This window comes from Ictidomys tridecemlineatus, chromosome 9 (assembly GCF_052094955.1).
Source record: "Ictidomys tridecemlineatus isolate mIctTri1 chromosome 9, mIctTri1.hap1, whole genome shotgun sequence".
Lineage (NCBI taxonomy): Eukaryota > Metazoa > Chordata > Mammalia > Rodentia > Sciuridae > Ictidomys > Ictidomys tridecemlineatus.
This window is the reverse complement of record NC_135485.1, coordinates 111,502,480-111,528,226: the sequence shown is the minus strand read 5'-3', so window position 1 is coordinate 111,528,226 and position 25,747 is coordinate 111,502,480. Positions and strand designations below refer to the sequence as shown.

Below are 25,747 nucleotides of genomic sequence, written 5' to 3'. Positions count from 1 at the left end.
GAAAAGCATCTTTTGTCAAAATTCTGAGGTTATAAACTCAAAGAAGGGTTAACCCCAACCTTATGTATGCTTTATTGCACTACATCTTTACATCTTTTTTTTTTTTTGCTATCATGAGAATTAAAATTAAGTTTAACTAACAGGAGATAATTAATTACCTGTAGATAGTGCTACAAAAGTAATTGCACTATGGAATTGCACAATTCCTCATTGGGGGAAGCTCATATAGTCTGTTTTTAATACCAAAAATCTAATTTTTTAAATTTTATTTTTGGTATAGGATACAGAATGTATTTAAAGAATATTTGTTAAATAAATGGTGATTGGTTAAAGGCTGTCTGAATTTAGAAAATACAAATATTTTAAAACCTTTTGTTACAATTCAAAAGCTAGGAATTTTTATGTGTAACATCTCTTAATTGTGGCTATTTACATTTTCTAATGAATTTATTCATTCTTGAGTACTCTGTGGTGTTGTGTGTCACTGACTATTATTCCATATTTGACATTTTAAAAAATGTTCCTATTATATACAGACTAGTTTTCTATACTTTTTGAACTTCACAATTTATTTAAGTTTCCACTAGGTTTAGAAAATGTAAATTTTTTTTCTCATTTTAGCAACATCAATCATAAAACATAGGATTTACTAGGTCATTTTTGTCCATGTAAAAACCGTCTACTTTTACAGCTTTATCTTTGTACTAGATTCATTGACAGCAAGATGTTAAAGCAACACTTCATTCTGTTTTTTAATAATTTCTCTTTCACAATAATTTTCATGTAAGTCTCTCATGCATACTAAATACTTTTCAAAACATGCTTACGAAATAAATAAATAAAGAGCCTACACTAATTTTTTTATCCTATGATATTTCCTATATAGGCTACTTAATAGCCATAACTCAAATGGCAATATACCACTGCACAGATTTTCCTTTTGAAAATCCTAAGTATTATGTTGCTTGAATCTTGTTGTATGGCCTTTGGTGTTTTTGAATTTGAATGGACAGATCTTACATTTACATTGCTAAATAGCTAGATACTATAAAATTTGGTTATCATAAACAGCTTTTTGTAACCCATTAACCTACTTTAAAAAAAATCTGGCACAGGAAAAAACTAATACAGGAAATAAACTTGGCAATAATAATAAAATTCTCTACTCAATAGAAGGGATTAATTATGTCCTTAACCCAGTTTATATATATATAAAACAAATATATATATTTGTTTCTGAATGAAACAGAATGTTGTTGCAGTTTTAAATATTCATTTTCTATTATATCATTTATAATAATCTATATAATACTTTTCATTTTCTCTTTCTTTCTTAATACTACTTTTCAAACTTACCACAATCTTGGTTCATAATTAGTCTATGCTTTCTCATATTGGAGACACTAGTATGTAGTCATTAGCAGGAAGTTTCCTCCTCTCTTTCTGTTAAAATGCAAGTCATATTATGAAAATTAAGCATATCTTGAATTCTTGTTTTAATTTACAATTGAATTGTTTTGTTATCATCAAACCTCTTATTTTACTTTTTTATTGTTGCTGTAAACCATGTTGACTCCTGTGAATGTGAATTCATCTTTTTCTTCAATTCATTAAATTTCTTTACTAGAGCAGATTCATAGTGTTTATAAATTCAAAACGTAAGCTCTGAACCTGATTACCAGAAATCTAATAACACAGTCATCAGCTAACAATGGGTATTATTTGCAAAGGCAAAAAAGATCAAAGCCATTTATTTTCATTCAGGACTAGACCCAGATTATTGCATAGTAATGTCTATTACTGAAGCCAACAGTATTTCCTTCATGTCTTTTGTCCATAGAACCTTAGATTTATAGTTCTAGCATATTCTACATTACACTTTATTTCTCCAATCAGGTTCATCAACCAACAAGGTGATTGCCTCCTATAAGTCGTAGTTTTTAAAATGTTGTAAGTAAATATATTAGAGTATTATTTTCACTAGTTCATGTTATTAATAGTTTCAAACATCTACCTTTTAAATATATCTAGCCTCTAATAATTAAAATCATGTATTTTTTTATTATTTGTTATCTTTGTCTTTAGGTCTAAAATCCAAAAGTATTAATGATCTAGTAAAGGACATAGTACGAGAACAATTTAAAGTCTTTCAAAATGACATGCAAGAAACTGTCGCACAGCTCTTCAAGACTGTGTCGAGATTGTCAGAGGACCTTGAAAACACCAGGCATATAATTCAACAAGTTAATGCATCTGTGGTTTCAATAACAGTCCAACAAAAGTCTATTTTAATGCAAGAAAACAGGCCCACATTGACTGATATAGTAGATCTAAAGAATCACATTGTGAATATCAGACAAGAAATGACCTCTACGTGTGAGAAGCCTATTAAAGAACTAGAAGCAAAGCAGGCTCATTTACAAGGTGCTCTAGAACAGGAACACTCAAGGGGCATTCTGTACTATGAATCCCTCAATAAAACTCTTTCCAAAATGAAGGAAGTACACGAGCAGCTTTTATCAAATGAACAAGTGTCAGACCAGAAGAATGCTACAGCTGCTGAATCCAGCAGCAATAATGTCACTAAATACGTATCTATTCTACATGAAAAGATAAACAAGCAAGGTTTGATGATGTTGCAGATGTTTGATGAGTTGCACATCCAAGAGAGTAAGATTAACAATCTCACCATCAGTTTGGGGATGGAGAAGGAATCTGTCAGGGTTGAATGCGAAGACATGCTATCTAAGTGCAGAAATGATTTTAAATTTCAACTTAAAGACACAGAAGAGAGTGTACATGTGTTAAACCAAACATTGGCTGAGGTTCTCTTTCCAATGGAGAGCAAGATGGATAAAATGAGTGAGCAACTAAACGATTTGACATATGACATGGAGATCCTTCAACCCTTGCTTGAGCAGGGACCATCACTCAAACAGACAGTGACATTAGAGCAACCCAAAGAAGTAGTAGTTACAAGGAAAAAGGTGGAAAGTCTGATAAGTGCTGTCAACAGTCTACATTTTCTGATCAAAGAACTTACGAAAAGACACAATTTACTGAGAAATGAAGTACAGAGTCGTGAAAATGCCTTAGAAAGACGCATTCATGAATTTGCCTTTGAAATGGAAGATGGCCTGAATAAGACGACAACTATTATAAATAATGCCATTGATTTTGTTCAAGATAACTACGTGCTAAAAGAAACTTTAAGTACTATTAAGTATAATCCTGAGGTCCACCACAAATGTAACCGAAACATGGAAACCATTATGAGATTTATTCCTCAGTTCCAACGTTTAAATGATTCTATTCAAATTTTGGTCAATGACAGTCAGAGATATAATTTTGTTTTGCAAGTTGCCAAGGCCTTTGCAGCTATTCCTAAAGATGAAAAAGCAGATCAGTTCAACTTTCAAAATATTTATCAAATGTTCAATGAAACCATTTACCAAGTGATGAAATATCAGCAAAACATGAGTCATTTGGAAGAAAATATACTCTCAGCCACCAAGATTTACAAAAACTTTGAAACTCGGTTGCAAAGCATTGAATCTAAAGTGAGTCAGACACTCATTCCTTATTATATTTCACTTAAAAAAGGCAGTATGACTGCAAATGAGAGAGACCAAGCTCTTCAACTACAAGTATTAAATTCCAGATTTAAGGCCCTGGAAGCCAAATCCATCCATCTTTCAACTAATTTCTCTTTGCTTAACAAAACTCTGCACGAATTTTTTATCGTGTGTTGTAATGCTTCAACAAGCGCATCAGAACAGAATGCTGCTGTGCTTAAGTGGATAAAAGGTTCTCTGCCACAAAATCAGCTTCCTCAGAAAGGTCTGACAGAATTTGTGGAATCAATAATTGAAATAAAAACTCAAGCTGCCCTATCTAACTTAACTTGGTATATAGATCGATTGTTGTCTGAAGGTCTGGCAAATGTTGTCAAGTGTCAGAAGCAAGTAAAATTGCTGAAGAAACCTAACACACTTAAGAAACCCACAGTAAATCTTACGACGGTTCTCATAGGCCGGACTCAAAGAAACACAGACAACCTTGTGTATCCTGGTAAGCTATTTCTAAAAATAACTTTTAATTTCTCTTTCTAGTTAAATGACATTTAGCCAGTCTGTACAGTCTAGCAAGTATAAAAGGTGTTCCCTTGAGACTGGATAGTCAAGTATTAGAAGATCATAGATTATTTGAATCTCATTCTACGTAAACTATTAAAACAAAACATGTACTTCTAGTGTACATATTTGTCTACATGTTTTTATTATTTTCTGATATTTGATGATTTGATCATCTGATGATCATTTTAAAATAATTAAATTTTCTCCCATTCAATACATTTCAGCATAAGTAAAGAAAAGTATTCCACAGTGATTTGGTAAACAAGATCAAAAAATCATTTTGGCTTTACTGGACACAATATCAAATGTGTAATAAGAACTCAGTAATTATCTGTTGAATGACTGCTTTATGATATATGTTTAGAAATTAGGGTTGCGTAGATCACAGAAGGTCATTAAGTACCAAGCTAAGCCACTTAGGTACAATTTTGCCAGTGGAGGGATAGCTGTAGAAATTTGGGGTAATGGGCTCTGTGTAGTAAGATTCAGAAGCATGAAGCTAACAGCAGCAAATAGTATGAGTGCAGAGAATGACATTATGGTACTGATTAGAGCATTACTGAATAAATTTTGGCAATATCAATAAGAGTAATATCTAAGGAAGGGGTAGTTAAAAAAGAGGCAACAGAGACAAGAAATGTAGTGAATGTATAATTAACAGAAAAAAAGAGTAACTAATTAAAATATTCACCTATCTGGTGTCTCAGTTTCTTCCTTCGAAGTGAGAGGATTGCAACTGGTAATTTGCCGAGGAGAAATGTGTTGCAGACTGCATCACTGAAAAAAATAAATAAATAAACATCTATTCACAGACTCCATGTATGGAATTTGGAGAAGGGAGACCCTAGAATACTCTGAAGTTTTAGATTTGGGTAATGAGAGGATGTTGGTGGCATTAACAGATGTTGTTAGCACCACAGGAGAAAGCACAGAGTTGAGAGGAAAGAGGGATTCAGTGTGGTAATATAAATAACTTAATAGTAAGAAAGAAGTGTTTTTTAAATGTTCACCAGCTGAGTAATATCTAGTAATATTTTCACAACGAGAATAGCTGCTTGTTCTTACTAAGAGAAATGGCTGTGTTTTTCTCACATAAGTAAGCTGTTAAATTATATGCCCATTTGGATGAATTTTGTATTTTATTGCTTTTTAATTGCAAAGAGTGCTCATTATCTTAACATAAAGTGAATTTTCATATTTAATCTCCAAATGTTTTGATAATGTTAAAAATCACAAAATACTATTGGGATGAATTCTTGTGAATGTTTAACTAGTATATTTATTTATGAGTACCCCAAATTAGTCTGACTAGGAGGATTAATCTTACCCCTATGGGTATACAGAATAAACTGTTTAGAGTTATGTGTCCTCAAAGAAATTTAGTACCCCAATATAAGATGTCCTTGTAGTAACCATTTTAGGAATGATAATGATTTGTTCTTTTCCAAAGTACCATACTATCTTGGTCTTCATGTGGGATTTGCAATATGAGCTTCAGTGAAATTCTGTGGCATGTTTGATCATACATCAAGCAAGTGATGTCATTTTTTTTAAACCAAAAACTATCTGGATCTATATAGTAAACATAAATTTTAAATAACCTGAAGTAAAAAATTTATAGAATAAAAGAACTTAGAAACTTTAGTAGTATAAAGAATGCATTTTGAAATATAAAGTGGTTTACTCAATATTGAGTTTAATGGGCTAAAAGGGAATAATTCAGTTTTGATTCATATTTTTCCAGTAATGTTTTGATTAAGTTGTTTCCTGTTTCTTTACTTACTGAGAGCAGAATGTTTATAGAACTATCTGGCCAAACTGACATCTCTGTAAAAATATCAATAATGATTCCAGGGCAACAAAGGTGTATTGCCCTAATTCTATGTGCAAGTTGGAAATTCACCTTATGTGGGACAGGTGGCATAATGTGTCGGGCCCCTTCAAGCAATCGTATGGGTTTTCATGCCCATTAAATTGGCCATGCTCCTAGGGTCCATAAAATTAGTGGCATTATTTGGGAATCTGAATAAGTACGGTTTCTGCAAGGTGATAAAGGCAGTGGATGCAGGCTAAGTTCTCTTTCTATCTCTTTCTCTTTGGCACTAGGGATTGAACCCAGGGTCACTTAACCACTGAGCCTTATCTGCAGTCCTTTTTAATATTTTGTTTAGAGGTCAGGTGTCTAAACAGTATGATATTGGATACTGTTTATTAATGTTTACTGCATCTAAGGCACTGTATAAATTTAACTATATACTATATCCTTCCTTTACCAATACATATGAGTTAGTCACATTTTGAAGATGACTAGACTAACCTGCAGAGAGATTAGCCTAAGCATCCTGCTGAGGATCATTTACCTTGTATGTGGCTCTTGGTCTCTTGGACTCGGGGCTGTGTTCTCATCCACTACATTAGTTTGTTTTTGTTGTTTGTTTGTTTGTTTATTTGTTTGTTTTTTCACATGCTTTCCTCTTCCTTCTGCTTCTGTCCCATGCATCATGTACTTTTCAAAGTCTCACCATATCTGAATATTCCATAATGACTACAGTTGATATTCTCAGGGAATTTCCTTTCTTGGGAATTCAAATCCTGATAACTTTTTGTGTGTTGATGCTGAGGAAGTAAAGGTACTATTTTCAGGTTTTTTTTTTTTTTTTTTTATGGCCAGTGGTTTATGTAGGAGGTGTCCTCCAAAAGCTCAGTTGACTTTTTGGAGGTGAAATGATTCGATTTTGAGAGGTATAACTTAACTGTCAGCAGTGGAGTGTGGCTGGAGGAGTTAGGTCACTAAAGGTGTGCATTTGGAGTAAATATTTTGTTCCTGGTAAGTGGAGCTCTCTCTGCTTCCTGTTGTCACATCCTGAGATGCTTTCCTCCATCATGCCTTCCATCATGTGTTCTGCCTCACCTGGAGCCCAGACTATGGAATTGGCTGGTCACCGACTAAACTTTTGAAACTAAGCTCCAATATTTTCCAATTTTTCCTCTTCTACATTGTTCTCAATGGGACTTTTGGTAAAGCAACAGAAGAGCTGACTAAATCAGGATTTTTCTTTACCAGATGTAGGAGAATGGCAACAAAGTTCAGGGTACTCATCCTCAGCACTTCCTTTTCAAACCATGCTTACATTCAGTTATGCTAATTCTGATTCCTAGTAGGCCAGTGCTGATAAGCTGTTCTGATTCAATTGCTAAATATTTGTCTTGTTTCTAAACAATATTCCAATAGACATCAAGAGGTTTTTTATTTCATTTGTGAAGATTTGTTTGTACAGCAATTGGCAGACTGGTCTCTACAGAGAGAGTCTGGCTGCTTGCCCTTCCAAAGGACAGCTAAATCCTGCCTCGGCATCATTTCTCAGTCCACTGTGGAGCATGGGCACTCAGGCTTGTGGCTCATTCATTCACTTTTTATTAACTATCTCCCTGATATGTAACACTTTAGCTATCCTTGATATTTGTCTTGTTGCTAAACAATATTCTACTAGACATCAAGAGTGTTTTTTTATTTCTCCTATTCATAATGATCCCAGTACTCCTAAGAAGGATTGCTTTCTATAAAATATTTAGTAGTATACAACTTTAAAAAAATCATTGTTGTGAATATAAGCAATTTTAAAAAGGGAGAAAAATGAACCTATTACATACGCAACTGTGTTTTTAATACTCTAAAACCATTTCTAAGGTTTGTGACTCTTAGTAGAAGCAGTTTTAATGACTAATGAGCACTGACAATTGGGAGTCAGGAAATTAGGGTCCAAGTTTTATCATATTTATTTGAAAAAAGTCATACATTTTTCTCAGCATTATTTCCTCAAGTATAAAATAAGAATAACATACCCACCTTACAAATGTATTTTCCAGATCAAGAAAATAATCTGCATATAGGATATTATTTAGCTGTGATGTATATAATTTTCTTAACTATTTTTTTTTATTGGTTGTTCACAACATTACAAAGCTCTTGACATTAAACAGAGGCACGAGATGGGAGGAAAAGAGAGAGAAAAGGGGAATTGCATGGAAATGGAAAGAGACCCTCATTGTTATAAAAAACTACATAAAAGAGGTTGTGAGGGGAATTGGAAGAAAAATAAGGAGAGAAATGAATTACAGTAGATGGGATAGAAAGAGAAGATGGGGGGGGAGGGGGATAGTAGAGGATAGGAAAGGTAGCAGAATACATCAGTCACTAGTATGGCATTATGTAAAAATGTGAATGTGTAACCTATGTGATTCTGCAATCTGTATTTGGGGTAAAAATGGGAGTTCATAACTCACTTGAAACTATTGTTCGATAGTTCTAGTTGTACACAATACATTTATTTTAATGTGGTACTGAGTGCCTCGCACATGCTAGGTGAGCATTCTACCATTGAGTCACAACCCCAGCTCCTTCTTAGCTATTTGTAATGATGTATTTTCTCAATATTTTGTTTAATATTTCATCTGTAATTATTGCTATGCATCAACACAATTGACAGACTCATGGCATAGCATCATTCTCTATTTTTATTTCACTTTTTAAACAAAAAATTAACTGTAGATGGACACAATACCTTTATTTTATTTAGTTAGTTTTTTTATATGGTGCTGGGACTCTAACCCAGTGCCTTACACATGCTAGGCAAGCACACTATCACTGAGCCACAACCCTGGCTCTATCACTGTGTTTTAAATCCAGCATATACTTATACTTTAGCTTAAGCTTGCTCTGTAATGATAAATCACAAAGAATAAAATACAAAATATAAAATCTTAACTGCACAAAGACATGTGCATTGGTAAACACGGAAAAAAAAATACCTCCAGAATGTTTTAAGAATGATCTCTTCCAAGGGGTCTTCTTTTCATAGAATTTTTCTACATTAAAAAATATTTTTTTCCAATATACCTCATGTTATCAAATAAATTGACTTGAGTAAAAAGTGGTTAAATTTTAAAGAGCATTTACTTGAATTTAGAATTTCTGACCTATTAGAAGCCCCCCCTCCCAAATCATGCCCACTTTATTGATTCTCCACAAGCCCTCATAGAACTTGGCATATAGTTGTGTACATAGCTAAGGTTTATTATGGTAATATGATACACAATAGGACCAACTAGGAAAAAAGATTTAGGCAGAATTGAGAAATCCATGCATAACTTCTTTATATGCTTTCCTTTCCATGATAAGGAACAAATCTGTGAGCTCTTTTTTCCATTCAGAAAAAAAAAAATGTAGCAACATGTATGCTATGTTTCTTCCCAGAGAAGTGCATCAGGTATTCAACACCCAAGGGTTTGGTTGACCTTGTCATTTAGGCACTGTTGGCAAAGCACATACCAAAACTCCATGTTCTCTAAAGGAAAGCAGATGTTCAGCATAAAGCACACTGCTCATATAATGAGTCTGTACAAGGTGAATGAATGATTCATTCCTATTAGAGAGTGAAGTCAAGTTCTCACATCCCAACCAAATGCAAAACCTTGCAAGTGGGCCTTTCAAAGAAAAAATTCTCAGGCTTGCTAGATTAACTTTTTTCTGTACATGATCTTAAAGATATTTTTGTGTCAGAATTGGTCAACAGAGGGTCTGGGGTTGTGGTTCAGGGGTACAGTGCTTGCCTCTCACTGTGAGGCACTGTGGTTCCATCCTCAGCAACACATAAAAATAAATAAAATAACATTTAAAGAAAGAATTGGTCAGCAGGCCTGGGGATGGCTACCCCAGTTTCTGTTATTAAATCATCAGTGTTGAAGAGAATATTAAATAAACTACTTGTTGTCCATGGCTCCCTGGGAGAAGAAAAATACTTTCCCAGCTTTCTATGTGATTTCCCTTCATATGGAAAGATGATCACAGGTGAAGAGAGAAGTCTGACACAATTAGCAACCCTTTCTTGCACCTTGTCTTACAATAAAATAACCAGCATATCTCAGGTGAACAGTCAGATTCCCATGCATGGGGTGGATATTTTCTGATCCAAAATTTCTAATATTTAGCTTAACATTAATAGCAAAATGTAGCAGAATGTCAGGTTCTGTTTACGTAGTTGCTGCTTATGTTTGGGTTTTTCCTAACTAAGCAAGAATCATAGGAGTCATTTTCTAAATTAAATTTAAAAGGACATCAAAGATTTGAGACTAAATTTGATTATTAAGTGATCTGTAAGTTGGATATAATGAATAGATGTTTTTCTATTGGTCATTAACTGCATTATTCATTTTAAATTGTGCACAATAGTATTATTTCATGTTGTGTTGATTATCATACCATGGTTAATTAACAATCCTGCTAGAAATCTTTTATAATTTTAAGCAAGTGATAAAACCGTAATTTGTTTGGAGATTTAATTTTAAGAGACCGCAGCACAAGAACCATGTTGGAAAACTTTGGGCTTGGTGAGATAAACCAAGGGAAAACCTATCTGACCTTGGGACTGGAAACAGGATCAGAGTTAGGGCAACAATAACCTTTAAAGGATAGCTGGAAAGAGAGAAAAGTCAAGAGAGAATATTGGGGAGGAACAGAGATAAGAGAATAAGCAAATAAGTTAATATATGAATATTAACACCTAATTTTGATTTCCAGGTCTTTCACAGTGAATTAGAAGTTATAGAAAATATTCAATATCCCAAATAATTTTCTGAATAATAATAAGACTTCACAACTACCCTTCAAATATTAAAACTACCTTTTAAACATAAATTAAACTCATTGAATTTGTTGTCAGCTAACAAATTATTGCACATTTATTATAACCCAAGAAATTTGCTTGAAAAATATCAAACTGCAGATTTAATCCAAGAAAAGTTTTGTAAAACACCTTACTAGATTGAAGATGCAATAGAGGTGCAGTAATTTTTTTAAAGTGTGTCACATTAGTGCATAGTATTGTTTTAAAACTAATGCACAAATAAATAAATAAGAAAAATAAAATCAAAGATTTGTGTCATTAAGAAGAAACCTCATATTTAAGTTATTTTTGGCTTGGGATTGAAATAATTTATCTTTAGAATTATTTATATTTGAAAATTATAGCAATCATAATTGTCCATTTCAATTCAACAATTATTTAAGTGCCAGATGGAATCAGGTACTATTTTTCATGCCTTGAATATACCACAATATATATTTTTTTAAAATTTTGATCTCCTAGAGTTCACATTCTATCAAGGATAGAGAGAGGAAACAAATCCACAATAAATAAGTGGACAAATGTTATGCTAAAATTGACAGATGCTATGCATGAAAGAAATGCAGAGAAAAGTAAGAGAAATCAGAGTATTATAGAATGTGTTTGGGTATATTGGAAGTAGGTAACATTATTAAATTAGACGGTAAGATTGGCTTCATTTGTTGGAAAAAATAGTGAACTCTGTAAGCAATACATAGTGCTGTATGTATTTCTCTTTAAGGAAATGATAATAGAATGAAATAGCAAGGATCTGGCTCAAAAATCCTTGTAATTTTGCTCTAGAAAATGTTGATAGTACTGAGCTCCATAGTGCATACCTGTAATCAGAGTGATGCTGGAGGCTAAGGCAAAAGGATAACAAATTCAAGGCTAGCCTCAGAAATTTAGCAAGACCTTGTCTGGAAATAAAAAATAAAAAGGGCTGTGTATGTAACTCAATGGTAGAGCACCTCTGGGTTCAGCACAATACCCTCCCAATACACACACACAAAAAAAAAAAAAAAAAAAAAGAAAGAAAGAAAGAAGAGAAGAAGTTGAGAGTGAAAGGTTCCTCTACAGAGCTTTGTTTCTCCCCTTTGCCCTATCTAAAGTTCCTCATTCTTCCCATGCTCCTCCCGCCCCCATGAAGGATCAGCATTCACATATCAGAAAAAACATTTGGCCTTTGTTTTGGGGATTGGCTTACTTCACTAAGTATGATATTCTCCAACTCCATCCATTTACCTGCAAATGTTGTGATTTTATTCTCTTGCTGAGTAATATTCTGAGTAAAATGCTGAGTAATAGTCCATTATGTATATATACCACAATTTCTTTATTCATTTATCTAATTAAGGGCATCTAGGCTGGTTCCACAATTTAGCTATTGTGAATTGTGTTGCTATAAACATTGATGCAGCTATGTCACTGTAATATGCTGATTTTAAGTCCCTTGGGTATAGACCTAGGAGTGGGATAGCTGGATCAAATGGTGGTTCCATTCCAAGTTTTCCAAGGAATCTTTATACTGCTTTCCATATTGACTGCACTAATTTGTAGTCCCATCGGCAATATATGAATGTATCTTTTTTTCCCACACCCCTGCCAACACTTATTGTTGTTTGTATTTTTAATAGCTGCCATTCTGACTAGCGCAAGATAAAAATCTTAAGAGTATTTTTGATTTGAATTTCCCCTCTCTCTCCCTCCCTCCCCTTTGTTCTATCTATAGAGTTTTTCTAATCCTCCCATGCTGCCCACCTCAAACCCCATTATGAATCAACATCCTTATATCAAAGAAAACATTCTGCAATTGTTTTTTTTTTGTGTGTGTGTGGGGGGAATTGGCTAACTTCAGTTAGCATTATATTATCCAACTCCATGTGTTTACCTGCAAATGCCATGATTTTATTCTCTTTTAATGCTGAATAGTATTTCATCGTGTCCCATACACCTTTGTAGGCAGATTACACATCACTCCCAGACACTGATAATTGTTTTCTTTCTACACATTTTTCCCATTTCCAGAATATCTAATAAATGAAACAACACAGTGTCTGTAGACTTGTGAGTCTAACATCTTCCACTTAGTGTAGTAGGTTTGAGATTACCCACAGTGCTGCATGTATTCCATTGTAACCTTGTACTACAGTTTATCTGCTGTCCTGTTGAGGGATATTTTGGATGATTCTAGTTGAGGGTATTTATGAATAAAGATGCAATAAACATTCACATACAAGTTTTTTGTATGAACATAAGTTTTGATTTCTCTTGAGTTAAAAAATAGGGTAACAAAGCTTGGTTATAAGATAAACCCACACTTAACTTTATAAGGAATGACAAGTCACTTAGTATTTCTATCAATAATATATGAGAGAATTCAACTTGCTATGTATTCTTGCCAGAACTTGAAATTGTCAATATCTTTTAGTTTATCATTTTAATAAGGGTGCAGCTATATTTCCTTGTGACCTTATTTTGCATTTTATTAATGACTGATGATGTTAAAAAATATATTCATGCATTTACCTGAGAGCATTTTTAATGCTTTTGATTGTGGGTTTGTGACTCTGAAGAAAAATGAGAAAGCAGTTGATAATGTCAAATAAAACATTTAATTTTCTAGTTTATGGCTTAAGATCACATGATGATTGTTTAATGATAAAGGTTAAATCTTCTGGGACAGGGTTAATATATTTGGTAAAAATTGCTGATAGGATTAAATGTGCTTTAAAGTGACATTTGAATGGTTGAGAAAAAAATCCCAGGAAACAATGTCAAGAACAGCAGATGTCAAATAAAAAGAACAAAAATAAAAGCTGGGTATTTGAAGTAAAGGCAATAAAAATGATTGGAAATAACATTTCCAATCATTTATACATCAATGAAGAAAATATGAGTATTTAGATCAATAAATTTGAATATTTAATATGAACATAAATATTTTCATTTGTAGGAGTTGTTGGAAAGGAGAATATGAACTATTTCTAGAGTAATAGAAGAATAAATCTTATTTGATAGAAACAATTTTGATAAGTAAGGAGGCAGAATAACACTGAATGCTAAGAATGTATTCACAAATATTAGAGTTGAAGTATTTTAGAAAGCATTGATTGGAATCAGTATGAAACATAAAGAAAAGTGGTAATGCTATGAGGTTGCATTACCTAGGAGCAGAGTTGTTATGTAGTGGTTTGTATAATGCTTTCCTCCAGAGGCAAAAGGACAGGTCTTCTCACTGATCTGTTGATAACTCATTTCAGAGTTAGGTGCCCTTTGCTACATACGTTATTGTTCAAATGAAAAATTAAAAAGTAAGATCTTCATGCCAAACTATGAGTAAGAAAAAAAGTGAAACATTAAGCAAAGTAAAATAATAAATTACAATATATTATCTAGCATATATGTATATTTCAAAAATTATAAATATTAAGTTATATATAAAATAAATGAGGATTAAGTAGAAGAGCAGCACAGAGTGTTCTTTCATTTGTTCATGTACTCCCTGTTGAGTAAGTTCTGAACAAGCCCTGAGAAAGGCTCAGTGCATACAGTGTCAATTCAACACAGTCCCTCTCCTCATGGAGCTCAGACATTAAGCAGGTACTTACAATAAGAATCTGACAAATGTTAGCCATGGCAGAGTGCTTTGAGAATGTAAAGAGCTCTCCAATCTGTTCAAATTTAACATCAACATTTATGAATTTGAAAGTAGGATTAAGGGGAAAGTACAACTAGAGTACATATTAAGGTCCAGAAAGCAAAGGCCAGAACAAATAGTGATTGATGAAATATTCCAAGACAATGGGAAAGGAATTCTAGTCATACTCAAAGCAGGGAAATGAATAGTGAAAGATTTGTCATGCTACTTGCACAAAATAGTAGAATGCTGAGTTGGTAGAACTGTTCAACTAATTGCACTTTTCTCCATCAAAGAAATTAAATGGACTGGATAGGGTTTAAGAAGTTACTGAAACCCCAGGAAGGAGGGAAGTTGTGCCTGAGTTTTCTTGAGATAATTCCATGTCTCTACAAAAACATATCTATGATACAGCAGCAAATTCTGTGATTTTGAGAAACTGTAAAGAAGGGATAGAGTCGGGTAAAGTGTGGTCATCTACTCTATCTTTTGTTAACTTGTTTATTCTTCTTTAAAAAGCCTTTAAAACTTTCTATATGAAAGTTTTGTGATAATCAGTAGTGACAGCAGGTACTTACAATAAAAATATGACAAATGTTAGCCACGGCAGGGTGCTTTGAGAATGTAAAGAGCTCTCCAATCTGTTCAAATTTAACATGAACATTTATGAATTTGAGAGTAGGAGTAAATTGAATATTAAGGTCCTATTTAAGAAATAGAGGTAAGCTCTGACCTCAAAAAAGCTCACACTCAATTGGATGAAGAACACATGAGTAAAAACACTATCAAACTAACAGTAAGTATGATACTTATTATGAGTATCATATAATAATCAGTTCAATGAGAAAACTTATCCAGAGCATCAAGCAATAATTGAGAGAATTACTTAACTCTAGCAGCAGGAATGAGGAAAGATGTCAGAAATGATGCTTTATTGGATTGTAATTTTTGTTATCATCTCAGGAACAAATACTTATTAAGTATTAATCTGTACAGGAGATATTAATAAAGATATCTGACCACTTTTAAGTATTTTAACAATAAAATGGAAAATGTGAATCAGAAGATGCACAAAATCTATACAATCTATAACTAATTTTTTTCCTCTGTTCAAATACAGGTCTGTTCAAGTCTTTGGCTCGATTTCTTTCTTTCTTTTAATTTTATTTTTTATTTTATTGAATTTTTTAAAAAAATGATTAGCAAGCGGAATGCATTACAACTCTTATTACACATATACAGCACAATTTTTTATATTTCTGGTTGTATATAAAATATATTGACTCCAATTCATGTCTTTATTCATGTACTTTGGGTAGTGATGTCTATCCCATTTGTGTAACATATTGCAGACAACTTCAGTTGGCAAATCACTGACAACAAAGTTTACTTGTCTTTTATAAGGTGCTGTACTTGACAGTGATTCGTGAAACATTTTTATCAATGATTTGGATTAACACAATGCAACATAAAATTGGAGATGATAAAATGGTGGGAGGAGTGGCTAAAACATTTCTTTACCGAATAAAACAATGAGTCATGTCTGTGCACAGAAATGATAACTCAAGTATAACAAATTTAATTGTTATCAGTAATAATTGTAAATGTATGTTTAAATGAATGACATAAATATGGGACTTTGGAGCCTTTCAATAACATCAGAACATAGACTTGTTATGACAAAGTATGATACCGATGCAAAAATAATGAACACCTAATACATAGTTTGCATTGACAAGAGATATAAAGTCATTTTAGCAAGGTACTTAGCAATTATTGCCAAAGCCTGCACTGCTTAGATTTTGTTGGCATAGTAAGTCCAGTACAAAATGCCATGGGCATTGCTTAACTAAAATGTGGATTATTTTGGCTGGGATTTACAGAACAGCAATAACATAAAATAGCAAGAAAGGCAAAGAAAGTAACTTAAAACAGCAGTAGAAGCAGGTGCAGCCAGGCGAATGAGGCATTCCCTACAGATGATCAGTAGGTACCAAGAGAGATGTGGGAGAAGGCAAACTGTGCTCTCGAGAAGTTTGGGATACTATATCAATAGGAGAAAATGCAGGCCCTCAGACTAAAGAGGACCCTCATCCAGTCTCTGAATTGCTAAAAGAAGAAAAGAAAGGCAAGACACCATTCCAGGAGGTAATGCAGCATAAAGAGGAGAAAAATAGAATACTCATTCTGGACATTAAATAGAAGTCAAAACCTTTTGACCTGAAGAATCAGAGTAGCAAAGCCATGCAAAGCAATGCATTGTTTCTAGTTTTTTGAATTCTCCCTAGAACGGATTTGGTCATTCATGAATAGGCTGTGTTTACAGAGGACAGTAACTTTTTCTCATCTGGGAAAATGAGAATTATAGAGTTGATCAAATTGCATAACTACAGTGTTTCCCCAATCCTACTGCACAGTTGATCCCTTCCCTGTGAATCACATAACTGAGCACTCTCCTTTGAATCAGTCATTGTACTAGATTCAGAGAATTTAACAACAAATGGAGCAGTGCTTTGCTGTGAAGAAAAAATGGGAGTTCATAATCCACTTGAATCAAATGTATGAAACATGATATGTCAAGAGCTTTGTAATGTTTTGAACAACTAATAATAATAAAAAATAAACATTAAGGGTTTAAAAAAAAAAAAGAACTCACATTTCTACAGGTAATGGAGAATCACTGATGTTTTGAGAACCAGCAAGTAATGGACTAAGTTCTAGAATTATAGCTCACAGCAAATGAGAGTGTTTTAATGACCTAGTCACATGGTAGAGAAATGGCATTCAAAAAATGTAGGTCAGCTTGAAAGACTTGTTAAAATGTATTATATACCATGTGTTTATATAAATCGAAATATATTCCTGTCCTTTTTTTCTTTTTCTTTTTTTTTTTTTTTTTTAATTTTCATCACATACTGGAGATAGAACCCAGCGTCCTATGGATGCTAGTCAAGCACTCTGTCCAGATGTACATCCCCAGATCTTGATAATGTATTTTGAGAGAGAAACTCACCAAGTTGCTCAGGCTGGCCTCAAATTTGTGATCTTCCTGCCTCAGCCTTCCCAGTAGTTGGGATTAGAAGTATACATCTCCACACCCAGTTTATGCTTTTGGGGTACTGGGGATTGAACCCAGGTGCTTTACACTGTGGCTCAATAGCCAAAACCCCATTTTCTTATCTTTTATTTTGAGACAAAATGTCCCTAAGTTGCTTAAGACCTCACTAAATTGCTGAGGCTGGCCTCAAACTTGGGATCTTCCTGCCTCAGCCTCCTGAGTTACTGGGATTAAAGGATGTGCATCATCAGGGTCAGCTACACTCTTCTTGATGAGGGAAGTAGTTTATAGACCATTGCAGAGAATACATCAATATAATTCAAATTTAGTTTCTAGTTGCATATTATATTTTCTTTGCAAAAAAATCTTAATAATATAAGAATATAGTTTGAATACATTTTATAAGAATTTAATATAAGCAGATAGGAAACAAAATGTATTAAAAATGTTTATATATCTCACTTCATGAAAAAAATCAAAGAAAATAATCCCCAATTTAAAAAAACATCAAGAAACACATAATTTGAAATGAGTGAATTGTAAACTTATTTACATTGTTGCCACAAGGTGGTGGTGTAGTGTAAATATGGCAAGAAGGGTAATGATTCTTCCAGCATTTTCCCAGCATTTACTTAATTATATATCATGTATTATGCTCTAACCATATTTATAATTTGAAGCTTTATAAATAAAGGGAATTAGTCTATGTGCAAAATACAAATGGTAATTTGCTGATGTTGGTAAACCAAATGTGTTGGGGGATCTACCTCATTCTTTAACTGCTATGTAATATATCTTAGTGGACATATGTCACAATTCATTTAATGAGTTCTGAATTACTGCTTATTTAGTTGTCTTTAAATTTTTCACTAATGAAAATGACGCCATAAAGAACACCTTTTTAAAATTATCTTTATATACATAGACAAGTAGATCTCTTTCTGCCAGGAGAAATTTCTGGCTCAAAGTCAATATGGTCAAATTGTTCTATTAAAAATGTCAAATCATTTAAGCTCAAAACCAATGTTGTATAAGAAGTTTCATATTTTCTCTTTTAAAATATGAAATAATATTACCATGGTAAATTTTATTATTACTTGATTAGTAGCAAATTGAATGTGTTTTAAAACTTTTGGTAAAATTTTGCAGTTTTTGTGCAGTGACTTATCTGCTCATATCATTCGCTCATTTTTCACTTTATTTTTCAGGGAACTGTGTTCTATTTCATTTAGATTCATCAGAGCTTGTCATATGTTATTAGATATTAGTCATTAGATTATGTCTATTAAAATATTGTCTCTTAATTTTCCCCTTATCATTGAACATTTAATTTAACAACTTTCATTTAAAATTAGTTTTAATTCTTTCATAATCAAATGTGGAAATTTTTTCTTATAGCATCTGTTTTTTTTTGTTTTGTTTTGAAAGAGTTTTCTAGAATTTAAAAAACCTTATAAAGATACTCTCCTTTATTTGATTGTAATATAATCAAAGCGGTTTTTTTAAACAAAAATATAGTATTTTTGTACACGTAGAATTTGCATTTTTATCATTATCCAATAATCCTAATATTATGTATTGAGCAGATATTTTTCTTCTTCAGTGATTTGCACCATTACCTTTATTCCATACCAGTTCCAATTATAAATGATCTGTCTAGGTAATAGAACTCTCTATCACAGTTGATCAAAATCTTAGCATTTTCACACAAGTAAATGCAATAGATAAAAGGATCATTCCTACTTCACAAAAAGGAAGAAAGAGGTCAGAGCTAAGTGATTTGCATGGAGTCCCATTATTACATTGGCAGGAGATCTGTGCCTAGGAACCTGGTTTTTAAATTGCAAATTCAGCGTTTTGCCTATTCTTTTGCAAACTGTGATTTGAGATGAACAGGAAAATAGAGTCACTTTATTCTCCTTTATCATGATTCTTTTTCAGTCACAGAGGAGTATTCAGGCTGTAGCAGATTCCCATGCCAGAATGGGGGCACGTGTATAAGTGGGAGAACGAGCTATACCTGCGCCTGCCGGCACCCTTTCACTGGTGATAACTGCACTATCAAGCTGATGCAAGAAAATGCTTTAACTCCAGGTAAAAGAGTCTGCATCCTTAGATTTGCTCAATGTCAGATACGGAAACATATTCTGAAAATATTTGCAAACGGATATTAAGTCGATCTATTCTGGATCCACGTGAGGATTAATTACTTTTCTGTCGGAAACTTATTGAATAACGTACCTGATTTACAAATAGAATGTCTTTATGTCAGGAAAATTTATATTTGCAGGAACTTTTTGACATTTTTATGTTGGTATTCTAGAGGCATTGTATTGAAAGTTCTACCCCCATCAGTTTTTCTTAGTGCGTATTAAGAGAAAATGCAGATGTACATATCTGACAGGTATAAACTCTCCTCGAACAAGTTGTTAAAGAAACACCTTTGAGTCATGTCAGATATGGTCATTTAAATGAAGCTTCAACATCAGCTTGGCAGTATGTTTTCCATGAGAGTTGAGCTAGCTGCCATTTTGATGACATGGGGATTATTAGAACATGCTCAAATGTATGGAAGAAAACAAGATGCCTCTTTCATCATGTCATTTGATAAGTATTGGTTGCTTTACATTTACTTTAATAGTACATTTCTGGTTTAATACAAGAAAATATGTACAGCATTCAAATTATGTTATCTTTAATAGAAGCAAAAAAAACCATTTCAAATAGGGCTTTATTTAAATATGCTGCATATTGAAAAGTAAATTTTTTAGCCTATTTTCTAACTGAGCCTTTGTATGTGCGTTTGGCATTAATTACACAGAAAATTTCTTTTGTCTACTTCCCTATAGTGAATATGACTTCATTTAGTTTCTGTTTTAGCCTCTAGAAACAGTTTGACAAGGTGCTGGAAAAATTGTTTCTACTTGATGTCAGCTTCAATTCTTGCAAGGGACTTTAAAACATTCTGGCATACCATAATAATCATAGAGTGCTTTGAATTCCTTTATCTCTGGGGAGATCAAAGAAATATGCAAATTAAACTTTGAGGCATTTGTATGAGGAAGATAACAAATATTATTTTCCTCTATGCTGATCTAAATGGAGAAACTGAGGCTCTAAAAAACGAAATGTTTTAGGGTAATTCAGTCAAGAGAAGAGGCAGACATTCAGGAACATAACCATTGTTAAAGTTGCTTCTGTAAGGCTTTTTGTAACTAAGATAAAATGATAATGACATGAGAAAAAAAAAAAACAAAACAAGATACAAACATGAAAATTAACTCTTGCCCTTTTTTTTTTCTGTAACAGATTTTTCCAAAGGATCTTATAGATATGCACCAATGGTGGCCTTCTTTGCATCTCATACATATGGAATGACGACACCTGGCCCTATCCTGTTTAATAATCTGGATGTCAATTATGGAGCTTCATATAACCCAAGAACTGGAAGATTCAGAATTCCATATCTTGGGGTGTATGTTTTCAAATATACCATTGAGTCATTTAGTGCTCATATCTCTGGATTTTTAGTGGTTGATGGAGTAGACAAGCTTGCATTTGAGGCTGAAAATATTAACAGTGAAATACACTGTGACAGAGTTTTGACTGGAGATGCCTTATTAGAATTAAATTATGGGCAGGAAGTGTGGTTGCGACTTGTTAAAGGAACAATTCCAGCCAAGTTTCCCCCAGTTACCACATTTAGTGGTTACTTGTTATATCGTACATAAGCTAGTATGAAAGATACTATCAACTTCACTGAGAAACAGTAAGTGATTTTATTATCTTTGTATGAACATCTCATCTACCTGGGATTTTCTACACTAAACAAAAACCAACTTTCTTTCTAAACTTAGTAAAGCTATGTTTGTTTATTTCACAAAATGATCTCAGTATACCTGCTTGTGGAGGTGTTCTTGCTCCCAAAGGAACATAGCGGCCCACAGAAGAGCATTTGTTAGCCCAAGTAACTATTCCTACTTTTTTCCTTGATTTTAAGTCATTTCAATGTATTGTACAATGATAAGCATACAATATTTGCAGTAATGGTACCCTTGATTTTTGTTACATTCTCTGTATATAAATATATAACAAACATTTCCTGATTTAATAAACTCAAATTACTAAAAGACAAAAAGTGCTTTTTAAATTTTTTTATTGTTTACTATTGAAGTGAACTATTTAATATATTTAAATGTTCATTCATCCTCAATTTGGAATAGTTAGAAGCATGAAATGAAATAAGTTTAATTATTGTTTCCTTCCTATAATTAATGGATAAAATAATAATTGATACATATGGGATATTTCCACCTATTTCTAAGGATACATAAGTGGATTATATATCTACCTCCCTCATATAACATCTATAGTGAGAAAAAATAAAATCATTTTATAATCAGTATCCTATTACAATACGTACAGATCCGCCTCTATTCTTATAAAGGGTAATACTGTAAAATGCTATGGATTATGGCATGCTCACAATGCCCTGGTTATTTTCTAAAAAATTTACATTTCATGTCTAGTTGATTTCTCACAATAATTCGTATAAGATGGTACTATCATTATTTTAATGGCATAAAATATTAAGCATAAAGAGATTAAGAAATGGACCAAGCCCACAAACCTACCCACTGAAGCAACATCTGAACTGAGTCCACGCCTTCCCCGTTGCCTCCCTCATTTGTCCCCAAATTTATTTAATAACCCCTTATCAATGAACATTTAGGTTGTCTACAATTTTTATTATAAAAAATTGTTCTAGTAAACATTCTTAAAAATTTTTGCCTTTTATATTTATCAAAGGATTTCTGAAGAATGTATTTTCTTAAGTGGTAGTAAAAATAATAATAAAAAACAATTGTCATGGCCAGCATTTTTCATGAATTAATTTATTTATGCTCACTATAACTCTATGAATTATACATCAATGTGAAATACATATTGCATGTTATTATCCTCTTTATGGCCCTGAGGAACAGAGGCACATAAAAGCAAATATTTTTTCCAATATTACATTAAATGATGAATTTCAGGAACAAAGGACTAGCAATTTTATTATTTTGATAGATACTACCAAATTACCCTAAAAATATGTCTCCACAATCTGCGGTCATAAAAAATATATATAAAAACATTCAAAACTCACAATTTTTAAATATTTGCAGTCTTTAAGATAAAAGAAATTATCTCCATATAACAGAAACTTAAATTTAAAAAAATTTTGTTTAAGCTGGAATGAATACCTCAATACAAAGACTTGTACACAAATGTTCATAGTAATTTCATTAGAGCCCAAAACTGGGATTTGCCCACATGCTTAACAACAGATAATGAAGCAAATTTTCATTTATCCATGCAATAGAGCACTATCAAGTAATAAAAAGAGAATGAACACACTGAAATACCTATGAATTTTACAATAATGATGAAGAAGTTTACAAACTGCAGTCTAACAAATATTGGACAATCCTGCAAGTAGACTATTATCCTTGAGAATGTCCCATGTTGAGACAGAACAGCTAGGGCTTTGTATCCCAGCCTCATTCAGTATTAGACTCAGGATTCCAGGGGAAAGTGTGAATTAGTAGCTGAAAACTGAAGACTGGGTGAATATTTCTACCCTGTTATGTGTAAGTATGTCATTTTCAAAAAATTTGAAAAGTTACTATACCTTCTTCAGTTGCTGCATAAAAATTTATCATTTAAAGTTTTTCATTTCATTTCTTCAGGTACTCATTCGTGGGTTAAATACATAATTTTAATTTCTAAATACACTTTTCAATATATATTTTCCTGCTTTCAAAATACTGCTTATCTTTAACAGTACCAGAATAGAAGGAAGTAAATCATTTGATGATATTCATCATTGCCATGCCCAATTTATTGATTTTATAATTAGACAACTAACAGCATTGAATGGTGCTTTGATGTTTGAGATTTTAATTATTAACATTATTCTTTATTTTTATAAGTTTTTGTAGAATAGATAATTAGATATCAAATTTCTCCCAATAGCCACAAGGCATTATAGCAGCTTTGAAGCAGCTGTGAACTTGTTTGGTATATTTAAATACCTAACCAATATCATGTAAGACAATTAAATAATGTATTATAATATAATAATTGTCCAGGTGAAATTTATTCATACAGTACTGAGATTTTTCTGAATTTCTTTTATGGAGACAGCCCTCTATCTTCAACATTGCTTTGTAGATTAAATTTCAGAGGCTTTTTTTTTTCACCATACCTTCCTGCCTAGAGAGTTCCCAAAGTATACCAAGACCATAACTATTGATGACAATATCTCATTCATTCATCAATTATTAACAAATTATAAATCATACATACCATATAATATACAAATAAATATCAAGTTAAGTCAGTGTAAACAAATGCTGAAATTGAAATACATTATTCAGAGTCATAATATTACTTACTGCAATCAACACCATGGGATTCTCTTCAACGCAATGGGAAATTTATCTCTAAAATCATCCATCTCTTTTTTTCTTAACCAAACTTCTATATTTTTTGACTCTATCCACAAGTTGGGACTTCATATTCAAATACAACTGTGCCTAATTTTTTTTCTTGTACTATTTCACAGTCAACTCTTATTTTGGAAGAATGAGCTAATATTACTTAGGCATTAAAAAAGGATTCAATAAATCAAAATCTTTTGTTATTTGCCTACATATTCTACTTAAGATTTTTTGGTTATTTTTAATCTATCTCAAAATAAATTTCTTAACTCAAATGAATCTTTGATTTGCACATACTCAGCTAAATTTATATGTAAGTATATAAAACATTATATAAAATTATTTAAATATGAAATATAAAAATATAAGTAATTGATATATAAATATGTAAGTTAAGGTATAGTCACAAATGTTATCAATAAATATATAATTTATATAGAATATATCATTTATAATTATAAATTTACATGTATAAATCATTATTTATTATCATTTGCATAGATAAATCCTATATAATATACATAAACATAGATATATCTTTAATTATCATTTAAAACTATATAAATATGTCAGTGTTTATGATAAATATAAACATCATTTTATATAAAATATGATTTTATATAATGTCTGAAGCATATTTATGTTTACTTGTATTATACTTTTATATATAACAGTCATTTGCATTTTGTTATTTGTTTATATCATATATGCATTAAGTTGAATAATATAAATATTATATATATATATATATGTAAAAAAGATGTAAAGTTTTTATTATGCACTTGTCAACTGAATTTGAAGAAAATGAGTACACAACTTGGTACCTCTTTACAAATCTACTATGGTCTATTAATGTCACCTTTTTCACATTGAATAGTGTGGAGTCACATTCTTTATCTTCATCAAAGGCAATTTTAAATGTAGAAAAATTTTCATCATTAATGAAAATTATTTACATAGTGTTTATTATTTCAGGGTACATGTGAGACACATTAAAGCAGAATACAAACCTGCTCTCTCTAGTGTTCACAGTGTGGTTGGGTTGCTCTCCTCTCAGAAGGCAGACACATTTGCTGCCGGTGGCTGCAGACACAGCCTCTCATCAATAAGCTGAGGAGTGTTATTAAGCACCTTCCCTTGAGTGCTTTTTCCACAGCTCAGTGAGAATTCTCAATGAGCTCTACTGCGTGTGTTTAGAGAAAACAACAATAGAATAGACTTATTTCTCTGCTCTGACATCCTAATTAAACAATCCAAAATTCTGGGAAAAGTACAGATTTTGGAGTTTTTATTTCTTTTATTCATGAATTGTTTCCTGAGTTGTCAAAGCCCAAACTTTAATGAAACCCCTTTCCAGACAACAAGTATTTTAGTCAGCTTGGTTGCCAACAAACAGCCATTGACTAGGAGGTAAACAACAGCCATTTCTCCCAGCTTGTGGGAGGCTTGATCCCAGAGTAAGATTTGGGTGTGGTGAGAGGATTGCTTCCTGGCCTTTCAATGGTGTCTTCACATGGAGGGGGGTGGGGTATGAAGAACTCTTGTGCCTTATTCTTCTTATAAGGGAACCCATGCATTACTGGGCCCCCATATTCATTGTTTCATCTAACCTACTTACTTCCTAAGACCTCACCTCTAAATCTCATCACATTGGCAGTAAAGGCTTCAACATATGAATTTTCGAGGAAGCATGAATATGGATATGAATTCCACAGTACCAGGTAATGAACGTGACGGTATTTTTAATGGTGCTTGTAAAACCT

At 32.5% G+C, this 25,747-nt stretch overlaps 1 protein-coding gene across 1 annotated transcript in view; it reads left to right on the top strand.

Annotated features, from left to right (window-relative positions):
• The window catches only part of Mmrn1 (multimerin 1), a 64,987-nt gene extending 43,353 nt beyond the window's left edge, over positions 1-21,634 (top strand). Inside the window, exons 7-9 of the mRNA XM_040293082.2 lie at positions 2,086-4,071; positions 19,438-19,590; positions 20,806-21,634. Of these exons, the coding sequence (XP_040149016.2) occupies positions 2,086-4,071; positions 19,438-19,590; positions 20,806-21,227 (2,561 nt within the window). The 3' untranslated portion in view covers positions 21,228-21,634. The remainder of the gene's footprint in view (positions 1-2,085; positions 4,072-19,437; positions 19,591-20,805) is intronic.
• The last annotated feature ends 4,113 nt before the right edge of the window (positions 21,635-25,747 follow it).